The sequence below is a fragment of the Larus michahellis genome, chromosome 1, assembly GCF_964199755.1.
Source record: "Larus michahellis chromosome 1, bLarMic1.1, whole genome shotgun sequence".
Classification (NCBI taxonomy): Eukaryota; Metazoa; Chordata; class Aves; order Charadriiformes; family Laridae; genus Larus; species Larus michahellis.
The window spans coordinates 107,173,042-107,186,530 of NC_133896.1; the positions used below are offsets into that span (position 1 = coordinate 107,173,042).

At 50.5% G+C, this 13,489-nt stretch overlaps 1 protein-coding gene across 3 annotated transcripts in view; it reads left to right on the plus strand.

The window, feature by feature from the left end:
- Positions 1–554: 554 nt before the first annotated feature.
- Positions 555–13,489, plus strand: part of IGSF3 (immunoglobulin superfamily member 3) — a 102,025-nt gene continuing 89,090 nt past the window's right edge. Inside the window, exon 1 of one of the 3 annotated variants that reach the window (XM_074598450.1) lies at positions 555–598. Coding sequence is in view for 2 of the 3 variants with exons in the window: in XM_074598433.1 (XP_074454534.1) it covers positions 1,031–1,073 (43 nt within the window). In the remaining variant the exon portion in view is untranslated. Of the gene's footprint in view, positions 599–876; positions 1,074–13,489 lie in introns of those variants that run through there. The other 2 variants (XM_074598433.1, XM_074598460.1) reach the window with 2 other exon arrangements.

Genomic DNA, 13,489 nt, shown 5'->3' on the forward strand with positions numbered 1-13,489 from the left:
TCCTGGATGTACTTTTGATGCATTTCTGGCGTTGACACATTGTAGTGTTGATTGCCTGGGCAGCATCCCAAGTGCAGCAGTGCCTGCACATGGGGAGCGCTCACATCTGGCAACCTGGCATTAATACCAGCCCTGGATTCAGGTCTCGGTAACGGCACATCGCAGCGGGACGGTCATGAGTTGGACGAAACTTAGAAAGCCCGGCTGTTATTTTTGGTTTGCCCGGGGACAAAAGGGAGCATTTATGCCACTTCCCAAGAAGCCGGCATTCCGAACAGCGCCCGAGGACTGTATTTTCCCGTAAAACAAAGGAACCCGGTTTATCCCCGCGCTCTTTTACGACCCCGGCTTCACCCCCCGGCCTCCTAACCCCGCGCCACAACCTTACAAAACCCAGGCTCCGGGCCCCCCTCCCCGACTCCCCCCCTGCCCGCCGCCCCGAGAGCTGCCCGCGTCCCTCGCCCGCCGCCGCCGGGGGAGAGCGGGGGGTGGCGGCGGGGGGCGGTAGCGACGGGGCGGGCCGGGGGAGGAGTTTGGCGGCGCGGAGGAAGCGCCGGGCACCCCACGGCGGCGGCGGCAGCGCCGAGCGGGCGGGCAGGTGAGGGCGGCGGGCCCGAGCGGGGCAAGCCGGCGGGGTGTGCGGCGCCCCGCTTATTTTAATAACTTTTTGGGGTGGGGTCTTTTTGTTGTTGCTTCGTGCCCCACCCCCCTGTATTTTTGTTATTTATTTATTTTTTAATTCCGCGCCTTGGACCAGCAGATTTCTCCATCGCCTCCTGCCTGTCCCCAAGGAGCCGTCGGCTCGGAGCGGGGGCGGCGGGGAGCGGAGCGGCGCGGCGGGGAGGGGAGGCGCGGCGGCCGCCCCGCTGCGGGGGCGATGCCCCCGCCTGCCTTGGCGCCTCCCCGTGCCGGCCCCGCCGCCTTCCCTTTGTGCCGCCGGGCCCGGCGCGACGCCTGCCCCGGCAGCCGGTTGCCCGCGGCCACCCGCGGCGGGAGGTAAGGGCGGCCGCCGCCCCGCGCCCCGGCAGCCATGCGGACCCTGCGGCCGCAGCTGGCCTCCCTCCTCCTCCTCGGTAAGTGCCGGCGGGGGCGGGACGGGACGGGACGGGGGTCTCCCGGGCGGGGAGGGACGGGACGGGACCCTCCGGTGGGTCTCCTCCCTGGCAGGGCTGCCGGGAGGGTCAGCCCTGCTGAAAATACCCAGCGCCTTCCCCCAGGAGTTGTCACTGCCCGCGCGGTTCCTGCGGTCGAAGGGGGGGGAAAAAAATTAAAAAACAATTAAAAAAATATAAATGAATCATGGTTTCATCTCCGCCTGCAATACTTCGGTGACCATCCTCGCCGAACCCCGCGTCGCGGGGTCCGGCCGGGGTGTGGGAGCTATAGGAGCGGAGGGGACGGGCACCGGCACCTCCTTCTCCTCCTCCTCCTCCTCTTCCTCCTCCTCTTCGTCCGCGCCGGGCTCCGGCATCAAGTTGGGAAGGCGAGCGGCCGGCCGGGGGCTGCTCCTTGCCGGGGTCGGGGGGTGGAGTCTGGGAGGGGAAGGGAGTTACAGGTCGGTGTCCAGCCTGCACAAAGACGGTAGGGATCTAAGATGCCTGGGGTAAGGTGGGCTGCAGAAACAAAGTCCTCTGCTTGGCTCTGGGAGGGCGAGGTTGAAATGAAGGAAGGCAGTCCCTGCTGTCGTAAAAACGCAATTTGATTGCTTTGTGCTGTCTCTCCAGACTCCTCCTGTAGTCCCTTTTCCCCTGCCTGCGTTTTCTGCCCCGGGAACCGTTAAACGTGTGTTTTTGTCCCATCCCACAAGTGCCTGCCCAGGGGATGAACTGTAGGCAGTTCTGTCAAGTCCTTTGGGACCCCGCTGCTGTGTAGCTGTAGCTGTGCAAGGTCCCTCCCTACAAATTTGGGAAAAGCAGAATACCTGACAATTAAAATGCCCCTTAACGTTTTTTTGAGGCAGCCCCTGTGCCTGGCTCTGAGTACTGATGAGTTGGTAGGAGCATTTGTGGAAAATACCGTACGGCACCCTCACGCTGCTTTCTGCCTGTGTATGTACCGAGCAACCTCGGCGTTGTTTTGATTTGCCTTTTCACTGGTAAGATTTTCTGCTGGCGTTAATGCCATTGAGGGATGAAGCAGCAAGGCTGGCGATTTTACTGTCTTGAGAGTTGTCACATACCTGCTGTGCCAATTTGGAAACAACAGCTTTACTTGAATTGCAGTCGTGCTTCCATGTCTCTAATTTGCGTGTGTGTGTGGTTTTTCATGCTGCCTGTCTGTGTTTAGAAAGAGAAAGAGAGATAACTCTTTGAAATGGTTTTGGCGAAGATTCAAACTTTCCTTAACCAGTAGCTTGCTTCCTTGGATTCCCTGAAAAAAGCCATCTCAAAGCTAGGTTTATCGAGGGTGACTTTGCTCCGCGAGCACAGGCAGTCTGTCGTAGCCCGCAAGATGGGTGTAGCCGAACGGCAATCCCTTGGCTTCGCAGGCTCAGATCTCCCCGGTTGAAGAACAATAACACCATTCTGGATTAAGTCTTCCTAATATGGAGCGAGTGAGCAAGCGAGCAGTGGGTTGCCGGCACGCCGCTCCGAAGCGCGCCCGGCTGATGCGGCGATGTAGCAGCAGAGGGCATCCTCCTTCCGAAGGCTTCCCACGGTGGTACAGAAGTGGGACCCACTATCCCATGCTGTACACCCCGCGTCAGGGCAAACCCGGTGCCTGGCTGGCTGCCGAGGCCACCCTGATTCCTTGCTTGCAGGAACCGGCTTTCTGGGTTTGACCTAAAACTGGCTGTAACCTGCCTGCACCCTCCCCCGGGGACGAGCTGCGAGGTGCCTTCCATCGCCTGGAGAATCAATCGGTTGCTTTTCAGAGGTCCCCAAATCCCATGGACATAACTCGCTTGTAAAAACATTGTATTGGCCTCCTTGCATTAAACGTTGAGGCTGTTTTTAACAGTAGGAAGGCTGCCACGTGCGTGCTTGGAGTTAGTTTTCTCTTGGTGTTTTTCACCTGGATTTCTTTAGACAGTTAATCTGCATTTGCCCAGCTGCTGGTTTTAACAAAGCTGGGGATGTGTGACCGTGCCTCAAAGCCTGGAATTGCAACAGAAGTGCTTTAGGTTGCTGTTTATAAAACTGAGATGTGATTTGATTTAGCGGGGAAGAGGCTGGATTAAAAAGCCTTATTTTGTAACATAAATCTCTGCCTGGCTAGTAAAAGACTCTTGCTTTCCAAACAAGTAATGTTAATGCTCAAATATATGGATAAGGTACTGTGGGTTGAGTATGCAGAAAAAGAAATGCAACTCAGTTTTTCCTGATCCTTTTGCAAACTCATTAGAATTGCTGAAGGAGGAATCGTGGCTATGGAAAGAGCTGGTGGATGATTTAATGTAATATATCAAGCGTTAACTAGCTACCAGAATCCAAATAACTGCAAAAACAGGGTTTGAAAACCCACATCTGGCATGTGGGTGTAACATTTGTACATCTCTGCTGTTTTTTCCCCTCTTGCTGCAGTGTTTGTTACAGGGTTCTTTAAACAAGTGGCACTTCATCACAGCAAGTACAAAATGGGAAAATAGAGCAAGTGCTGTAAATAATCCTCATGCAGCGATGAGACCATTAATACTTGTGCCAGCCAGTGCTAATCCTATGTGTAGTTGCAAGACTTACCTTCTTTTTTTGCAGGGATGCAAAGTCTGATACTCCTCATATTTACAGTGTAATATATAGGAAACACAATAGGCTTCTGGGGAATGCTGAATTCATTCATGTCAGTGACTGGTTTATGAATAGTTCTGCTTTTGAGTCTCCTGCAGTCTCCAGAATACCACCTGTGAATGCAATTTACAGCTCTTTGTGTTCAAACATTGCATATGTATATATGTACATAGACTCATTACCCTCTTCCTCTCTCTATTCATGCATAGTAATTGGTGATTTATTTGCGATTCCTAGTGGGGAGTAGAGCCTTCGTAAGGTCTTGGAACAGCAGCTCACTTGTAAGTGGTATGTTGGAGTGAAATAACAATGCAGAGGTGACTGTTGGAGAAAGAAGGGATGATCTTGAAGGCCCGTCTGCCAGCGGGGAAGGGGTGCCGGCTGGGGAGCAGCAGTGTGCCCTTGAGTTGCTGCTCAAATGCTCTGCTGTCACGTCCTCCTGCTCTTCTGACGCCTGCCTGGGCGCAGGGCTTGAGGGGGGTCAGTGGCTGGAACGCGAGCCTGGATGCAATAGAGCTGAAGGCTGCTTGGCTGGAGGGGAACAGGCGGAGGAAACGGCGGAGTGGGTGTTTGTACACACATGGGGTTTGGGGTTGTTTTTGTTTACCGAAGCTAGCGGCCCAGGGATGTTGCTGGCGCCTCATCTGCTCCTCGATGCATTGTTAGCAGCGGTGGCCAAGATCGTGCTTTCTCCATCTGTGTCTGCCCAGAGTGCTCTGCCGCGAGCTTCGTTTTGCAAGAGGATTGTGCCGCCGTCGCTCCTCTCTTTGCTGCCTCTAGATTACTGCCGTGTGCGGTGCCGGACCTGGACCCATCCCCTGGGCCAGGGTGGGCTGTGTTTGGGGAACGTGTGGGACGGGGGCTCTGCAGGTGGCCCTGGCTGTCACCTCCTTTCTGAGTGAAGTTCAGCTGGCTCTCTGGGTTGCCTGAGTGTGATGGGAGGCTGCCTCGCCATGCCCTGCCAGTGCTGGGCTGGCAGGCTCCACTCTTGCGCATCCCCAAATGTAATTCTTCAGAGGAAGACTCTCTCCCTGCAGTCTTGGCCAGACTGCCCGACATCCTGAGGCTCCTGCAAATCCTGTTTATTTACACAGGAGGTTTTGGTTTATGTGAATTGTCATCTTTTAGTTGACCTTCCGTCAAGTTAGATGTCTTTATTAAAGCAGTTTTTATTGTAAATCGAATGTGTACTTGGAACACTTTTACCAGACCCATTATATAAAGTGAAAGGTAGAATAAACAGCCCTGCAGACCACGGAGAGGGGGGCAGGAGAGACAGGTCATAGAGAGCTTGGGAAGGAAAGCGTCGCTTCTGTCTTGAGAGGCTTATTGAATTTTTTGGACCAGGAAACTGCTGCTTTTTTTTTTTTTTAAATTCTTTTGAAGTTCTTCCTTTTGGTCTCTCTGGGCTTCTTTCTTAGCCCTACAAAATCAATCATGGATTCAGCCATTGTCCTAAAGGTTATACAGTCTAGTATGAAGCCAGAGGTGTTGGTTTAACTCAAATGAATCAGTGTGCTATAACCTGAAAGAGTGCTTTTTGCTGTCTGATAGTTAGCAATCTGCAGACCCTGCCCAGAAACTTAACAGCACCAGGAAAATTGCCTGAAAAGAAGGGGGAAGCTTTTTCGAGCACAGTTGGGTTTTCTTCTTGTGGCTAGGGATCTTCTGCTCGTGATTTGACTTGTCTGCTGGTATCAAGGACGTTTAGGCCCTCCAGCCACTGTCTGGAAAACTGGAGTATTGTGATTTGCCTCTGGCTTTTAAGTTGCTAAATACTCCTTAATGATAACCTGCTAAATTGGTTTCGACTCCGTTCTTATATTGGCATCTCTTTCCTAGTGGTATAAAATCCTCTTAAGGAATAGTTCTCTGGTTAAATGTTAGGAGACGTTTAGCATCTGTTTCTTATCAGCTATGAAGAGGCTAGAATGCAGCCATTCTCGGCAAAGTGGGGTTTGATCAAATTGCAAGACAAAGAAATTAAGTCTGCAGCTACCTTTGGCGGGTCTAGGATGTCTGTGGGCGTCTATGTCACTTCCAGCTCTAAGCCTGTTGCTCACCCTGTCTCCATCAGCGTACTAAGAACATGTTTCCAATGATGCATTTTAGTAAGCTTTTTGTCGTTAGGAGGTTTAATTAGCAAATGGCAATGAGACAAGAGGAAATCTTGCCTTTCTAGCTGCTGCTGAAGTCACATTTCAGTAAGTAATTGAACATGAGCGCAAAAACAAACCATCTCAGCTAAGTGATGGGGAGCTTTTCTTGAAAAGGGAGAGGCTTTGCCGCTCTGGACTTGTAGTGTTGCTGCACAGTACTCGCACAAATGCTAAAAAGCAGCGCTGCTCCTGAAATGAGTTGTTCCAGGCTGGTTTCTGCCCAGCATGGGGAGGGAAGGGTGCAGGCCAGGGGGCTCACGTGAGGAACTGGTTGGAGGGACTTGCTCGTACTGAAAACTATCTCAGCAAAACCAGTAAATACAGAGAGGATTGGGCAGCTTGTGTGAGTTCAAAGTAGATCTGTTTTTCATACGGTGCCGCAGATGTTTATGGGGGGGCCCAAGGCAAGGGGTGTTGCTGGGGAGGCAGGTGGCCGGGGAGCATGCTGGGTTCATTTGGCTGGGCTACCCCAGTTTGCTGTTCATGCACCAGGGCCTCGGTACCGTGGGTCTGGGGTGTGTGGCCAGTAACTCAGCCCTGCCGAACGGGAGAGGTGAGACCAGTGTCTGACTGTAGTTGTTCTCTTGGCTGTTGCCAGCTCCTGGCAGAGGCTGCCTGCACTGCCCTGCGTAGTGTTTAATCTGCAGTGTCTGGCTGAAGCCACTGCCTGTACCCTTCCCATGGCTCCTTCTTTCTGATTTTATTCTGTTGCTGGTGGTTCCTTGGTGTCTCCAGGTTCGTTTCTCTCGCTTGTTGGGTGAGAAGTCCACAGGGAAGGAAGAGGTGGCCCACTGTTAAGTGGAGGAGGGGGAAAAAGATGAGCTGAGGGAAAGCACTAGTAGGAGAAGGAAGGTGAAGAACCTGACTGATAAGAAAGATAGACGAGAACAGGCTCTGTCGGATGGGTCTTTCCAGACGTTGGGGCCTTCAACCACCACACCCATAGCTTTTAGAGTGTCAAAGAAACAGAGATAGTGGGGATTCATCCATATTTGTTCTCTTGTGCCTACCACCCCTCTTGGCTGACTTCTCCTTTCCTACCAAGCTATTGATTCCATTTGGGACTCGAAAAACCATCTAGTGCTTCTCTTGTCTCTTCTGATCTTGGCAGCTGTAAGACTTTGCTAGTCAGGAAGGACTGAGGCTGCTGCTGAAGTGCAGGAATAAGGAGATTCCTGTGCAGTTTCTGGCAACAAAGTTGGCCCCATCGGGATAGCAGAAGCCATCCGGATCCACAGCATATGCCACAAAGCAACTGCATGGCCATTAGCACCGTTGAGCGTTACTCTAATGACGGTTGTTTGGTTTGCTGTTCCGGGTTTTGTTTTTCTGGCCCTTGCAAAACAGCTCATCAGGGTCTGACATGGTTGGAGGTGATTTTGATGTACAGCTGTTGCGGCGTTGCTAAGTTTTGTTTTGTTTTCACTAGTGGCACGAGTGTGGAACTGGTATCGTTCACCCAGTGTTTCCTACTCGGCACACAAAAGCAGATAGCTTTGCTTCCTGGTGAGTGTGTTCCCCTCAGGAGTTGTGATTACAGGGAAATAGAAGGGAATGGGTGATGCATCTGGGTTTTTTGGTGTTTGGTTTTTTTTTGTTTGTTTGTTTGCTTTCTTGGTGGCTGTTTTCCGCCCCCGCTGTGCCCCCGGTCTCTCTGCCTGAGGCACACTGTCACTCCTATTGCTTCTGGGCTTTGTATGGCAGTTGATAAGCTCGTTAAAGGGAGCTGGGAGCATGGGGTGAGGTAGATGCATTTTTCTGGGGACTCCATAGTGCTAAATGTCTGTTCTGTGTTTGAAAGGAGCTCAGTGCTGACCCAGGCTGCTGTGTGAAATGGATGATTTCTGAGACCTTTAGAGAAATGGAGGCTTGAGATACTGAGCCCCAAAAAAGTAAATAGGTTTCTGTTTGCCTCTTGGGGAAGGAAGGGCTCTGCTCTCTTATCACAGTGTGGCTATCAAGATTTGGTTGCTTAGATAAACTGAGATTTTGACTTCTTGGATGAATCTTCCTGTCTCCGTTTAGCAGCATCACCAGGGACATAGGAGCACACGTTCCTCCACATCTCACTGAAAGTGGAGCTGTACCTTGAGTAAGAGCCACAGGAGAGGGCAGGTGCTTGTTGCTAGAAGTCATCCATAAGCTCCTTACGCCGGAAAACCGTACTGCTGGAATCTGGCACTTATTAACTCAAGTTACCCAGTACCTAGGATCTAGCCAAAGGGTTGTGGCTGGCTGCCAGGCTGAAATTACCAACCTGGGTGTCAGGCCTTGTTGGTTCCTTCTTGCTACCTTGAAATAGGAGCTCCCAATGAGTGTGTGTGCCAGCCCTTCTTCTAGTCATGTTTCTTCTTACAGCTTTGTAAAGCGTTCAAGGTAATTATAGTACTTACTAATATTTATTCCCTTCTAAGCAATTATCTGAATGCGTTTATCTCTGGTGTGCTTTCAAAGTACTCTGCCCCTTCTCACCATATCATTTCATCTTCCCGGCTCAGTGCTTTCTGCTCCCTCCCTTCTCATACAGTCCTTGGTCCTCAGCTTCCTCCGCCTCCTGAATAAGCTGTCAAGCTGTGCTTTCCTCTCCTGGAGGTTCCCATACCCTGTCTTCTTACTCTCCTGTCTAATCCTGTTACGGAGGAGGGATGTTTGCTCCGTCTTGCAGGGGATGATGGTTTAACTACCCCACCAGGTGCTAAGGCGCTTTGCAATGAAGGGCATGGATACCGAGAGAAACTGAGCTGGCGCCGTGCCATCTCCCAGCTTTCTGCTGACTGCCTGTGGCCTGCAGACAATATCTTAAGAGCTCCTGCTGAAGGGTCTGACCTTTATGCCTGCAGTGTTATCCGGCGCCTACAGCAGGAGTCACAGCATGAAAATTCCAGTGCTTTCTTCTGACTTGTGATATAATTGTAGGCAAGTCGCTCTGTCTTGGCTCCTTGAAGTAGAGAGAGTGGCTTAAAAGGTGTCATGGGATTTTTTTGGAGGAAAAGTGCAGTGTTAGGGCTGAGGTTTTGCTTACTGTTGTTAAGCAAGTGGGCTGCTTTTTTTTCTTGTACGTGTTGGGAGCATAGCGTGGAACAGATTGTTATGCCCTGATTGATTTCACTCTTGGTGTTAGGAAAAGAAGAAAATTGATTTTTACTTTGAGCTCTATGGTGTTACTTACCTGCACAAGCTCTCTCACTTACCCTACGTGAATGGGACCAGCCTCTCCTCGCCACCCCGTTATGCTCGTGGGGCATAGCCCACGTGACTGTAACTTGGAGCTGCTGTGATTCATTCTAGTTATCAGTGTTACAGCAGCACAGTTAATCTATGGGTCACTGGCATGTAAGGAGCTGTTACATCTAATCAGTCCCATGCCATGAGCTAGTCAGCAGTTAAATCTAATCCAGAATGTGTAGCTGCCAAATGCTTTGAGTCACCACGCACTTGCTCCTTTCTGCTGTAAATAAGGCAGACTTGAACAAGATCAGCTTCAGGTGCCCTGCCTGTGAGCAGGGATCAGAGTTCAGCCTGGGATGCCTGTGCTGCAGAGGCGCAGAGGTTGCCCAGAGTCTGAACGGCTGCAAGGTGGGTGTTAATCTACCTGCTCGTCTTCATATGTAGATATCAAAACACCTTCCCATTTCTCATCTCAAATTGCTCTTTCTCCCACCCCCTTCCGCTTCTCTAGGTGTAAGGAGAGGCATGTGTTCAGAGGTGGCCTCTCATGTACTGCTGTTGTCATTAGAGTACGGAGGGACCCTGTCCCTCTTGGATGTTCTTGGATGTGTTTAAGTCTTGCTTAAGATGCCTAGTTTTGTTTTATTCTTTCCTTGTTTCCACTGCTCTTACACCCCATCCACTCCTCTTGAATTTTCCACTTGTGCCTGCAGGGTCCTTCTGCAGCCCCGGGTTGACTCCGTTCCCCTCCATAGTGAGAGCTCTCCCATGATATGCTTGGAAGTACACCTCCTTCCGCTGCTGAAGAGGGGAGAAGTGAGGCTAAAAAATTGCTTCCACTGCAGATTCCTCTGCCTTTGTGGGGCAAGTCATGGGAGACCATCCCATTTATCTTTTAAATAGAGTAACTTTGCAAAAGTAAAGGATGAAGACTGGCAGTTGCTATGCACACGGTTCTGCCCTCGGTTTGCTTTAGCTTGGGTGCTTCCAGGGAGCTTGACAGGGGACCCTTGCTGCCCTGTGACCACCGCATGAAGGAAGGGCAGCGCTTACTGCAGCAGTTATTTGGATTTGTGCCTGACCCAGGTGCTCAGGCTGACATTTTTTCAGCCCATGCAGGGGAGAAGGTGTCAGTGAATGTGTGGTGGGAAGGAGATTGGTTTCCTCCTGGAGTGGGGAGTTACTGTGTGGCCATGCCATCTGAGACTGCCCTGAGCTGCGTGGGGTGGCGTAGGGCAGGCAAGGGGTCAGGGAGCCATGCCTTGGAGAGGTCTGTCACCTCTTCTCGGAGGCCTGCCTGTGTGGGGCTGGTGCCACCCTGCTTCTCCTGGCTCTCATCTGGATCGCAAAGCTGTGTAGTTTAATCTGTCCCTGTCTTTTGGCTGGCTTGTTTTGGGGGAGGATGTAGGGTTGAGAGGGGTGAGTGTGAGGGAAGATTTACTGTGCGTCCAATACCTAATAGCTGGTCTAGCAGATCCACTGGGATACGTTACTAAAAGCATCCTAATGATCTTGACGTAATGGGTTTAAGCCTCGGAAACCCGCTTGCTGGGAAGGGCAGCCCAGGACTTTGTGCTGAGTTCCTGCAGGAGCAGGGCTGGGCTCCCAGCAGGGTTGGGGCAAGCAGCACAAGCTGGCTTTTCAGGGTGCCAGCAGGTATCCATCCCTCCATGAGAAGGACCCGGAGAGGAGCTGTACGCAGGGCTTTGGCATGGCAGAAGAATGACTTGGGAGGCTTGGCCAAGCACCAACTACCGCTGTTACCTCGGAAATGTAGATTACCAGTGATTGCAGCTGTGTGGAGGCCAACTAAGTCCCTAAAGAGATTTAATCTGAGGAAAGGGTAATTTTCTTTATGGAGACATCTGGGTGTTGGTGGAAGAGAGGGAGATGGCAGAGCAGCATGGCCGCAGCCGAGGCCAGCTGCCCCTAAACCTGGCTGCTGGCAGCTCATGTGGGAGGAGGGGGAGGTGCTGGGGGACACAACTCGCAACTCCCACCCCAGCTGTGGGAGCTGTGCCCAGCTCTGCTGCTCCTACTTCTTCTAACCACTGCTGTTTCCAAGGTGGCAACTCGGGAGCCTCCTCCTCCAGGCACTGGCAGTGGCCTGGAAAAGAGAGATGGGCCGTTTCTTGTCTGCGAAAATGCTGGAAGCAAGAGTTGTGTGAGAAGGGGGGGTTCATCAGTCCTGGAAGTTGCCAGTGGAGCCATGAAGACTCCTGAAATGGGTAGGGGTGATGAGGAAGGGGTAGAAATGACAGTTGGAGACAGCAGGAATCTGGTTTTCTGGTATGTGATCCTAGAAGTGGTGTGGTAGAGCTTCTTTGTAGTTACTGGGGTGATCAGCATCAGTTTCTAAATAGTTCTCCGTATGTGGATGCGAGTCTTGAGTGTGGGTAGGGTGAAGCAAGGCTTCTGGGGAAATATGCTAGCAGGAGGCCAAAAATAAATTATCAAAAGAAAGAATTGAGAAATTAACAAAGCTAAACGGATGTATGCAGCTCTAAGAAAAGGGTGTCATATTTGAAAGTGTATTTTTGAAAATCCATTTGCTTAGTCATCTTACAGATAACTTCGCTATTTTTACCTTCTTGCTCTGATGACACTTTGCTGTCTATATAATGGGTTTAGCATCTGCATTCTTTTCTAGTGTACAGGCAAAACGGATTTGCTAATTTTGAGCTGGCTTTGTAGAATTTCTATACCTCTTGGCTGTGAAATAAGTAAAATAATTAAAACTATTTTAAAGGAGCATTGCTGGCATTATTTCCCTTCTAACCCCTCTTTTTTTAACCCGTCTCCCATGTCTGCAATCAAATTTGAATAGAGAATATATTCTCTTGCTGTTCTAAATGCAATAAAGACCATGCCCTCAGCTCCCCAAAACACAGAAGTAGTAATGTCTGGGTTAAGCATGGTACTCTACTGGGGAATGAATGCAAGATCAAGGGCATTTGCAGATTTTTATTTCTGTGTGTTTGCAGGGACTGTGGCATTGCTAGCAGGTTGCTCACAAATGGTAGCTTAGATTACCTCTCTTGCAGGCAGCAAGATTTGCATCTTGCCATTCCTGTTTGATCTGCAAGTGGTGATGAGAGCTGTATACTTGAATTCAGATTTTCTGAGTAGCAGACTGCAGTCATTAGGGCAGTGCTTAGACCCCAGAGGCTTTTTCTGTGTTTTCATCCTGTTTCAGTAACTGTGTCTCTTGTTATCTTGTTCCTGAATATTTTCTCTTGTAAGAGGAGACTGTTTGTTGCAGCTGTTAAACCTCAAATGTCTTGAATCTCCCTTAGGGAAGAGGAGGAAGAGTTCCTGAGGCTTCTACGTAAGTAGACTATAGAAATACCTACGTGTCTTTCCCAAGTATACAGCCAGAAGGTATTCTTGGTGCTGTCCTAACCAGCTGATGAATTCTGGCTGATTCTGCCCGCGATTCCTCCCTTCTGCTCACTCGCTGTGTTGAAGAGGTTTAGTAAGGGAGCTGGAGTTGTTTTTTCTCTTTGGCATGTGATGGTACTGGATGCCTCTGGTTGCTTTTGTCAGAGCAGTGTAGCTAGGAGGTGTCAGAGGAAATTATGGATGTTTGTTTGGTCTCCTGGCTGGATATAAGGATGCAAGTTTTAGTGAAATGTGCATTGAATAAACATTGGGTAAATCTCCTAGGATAAGAGCTGCCTGGAAGCTGGTGTGAGGAGCCGTGCTTATCTTCATGGCAGGATTTTAAAACAACGTTTGTATGAGAAGAGTTTTGCACCCTGTGTTTGGTTCCCATCGGTTCAGTGCTTTGTAATGTTCCCGCTTATGTTCCCTTTAAAGTCAGCTGGCCAGCCTTAGAAGAGGATTATCACAGTAACATTGTCCAAAGCCTGTATTGCCATCAGGGCTCCTTCTTTCCCCCATTTCCATGGTGCCCGTGGCTAAATCAGGCCCAGGTGTGACCCGTTGCTGTACTAACATGCTGGGGTTGTCCTCCCACCTTGCTGGAGCTCCTTGGTCCCCTTTCCCACAAGGGAAAGGGCTTGTGTCTGATTCACAGCTCTTCAGCAGCTCCGTGGGGCTGGAGCAGCCGCAGCCTGGTCTCCTCTGCACCATTGCTGCTTTGGGTGGTCACTGCTGAAATTTTCTCCTTTTTGGCTCCTGGAAAGCGCTCGTTGGAGGATGCGTTGTAGTGGTATGGGAAACACTCATTTTTAAAAAGAAACCCCAAGCATGCAGCCCCCACCTCCGCGGCAGCAGCAGTCTCAGTGGCTCTGTTTCGTATCATCCTGTGACATGTGTCCTGGTTTGAGCAACACAGGATTAATTTCTCTTTAGTAATTTTACTTTTCAGTAAGGTCTCTTCTATCGCTTGGGAAAACCACATTTTTAGAAGACTCTAGCGCCTGAATTTGTGAAAATATTTACTTTATAGCCAGCTATGGTATATGGGTT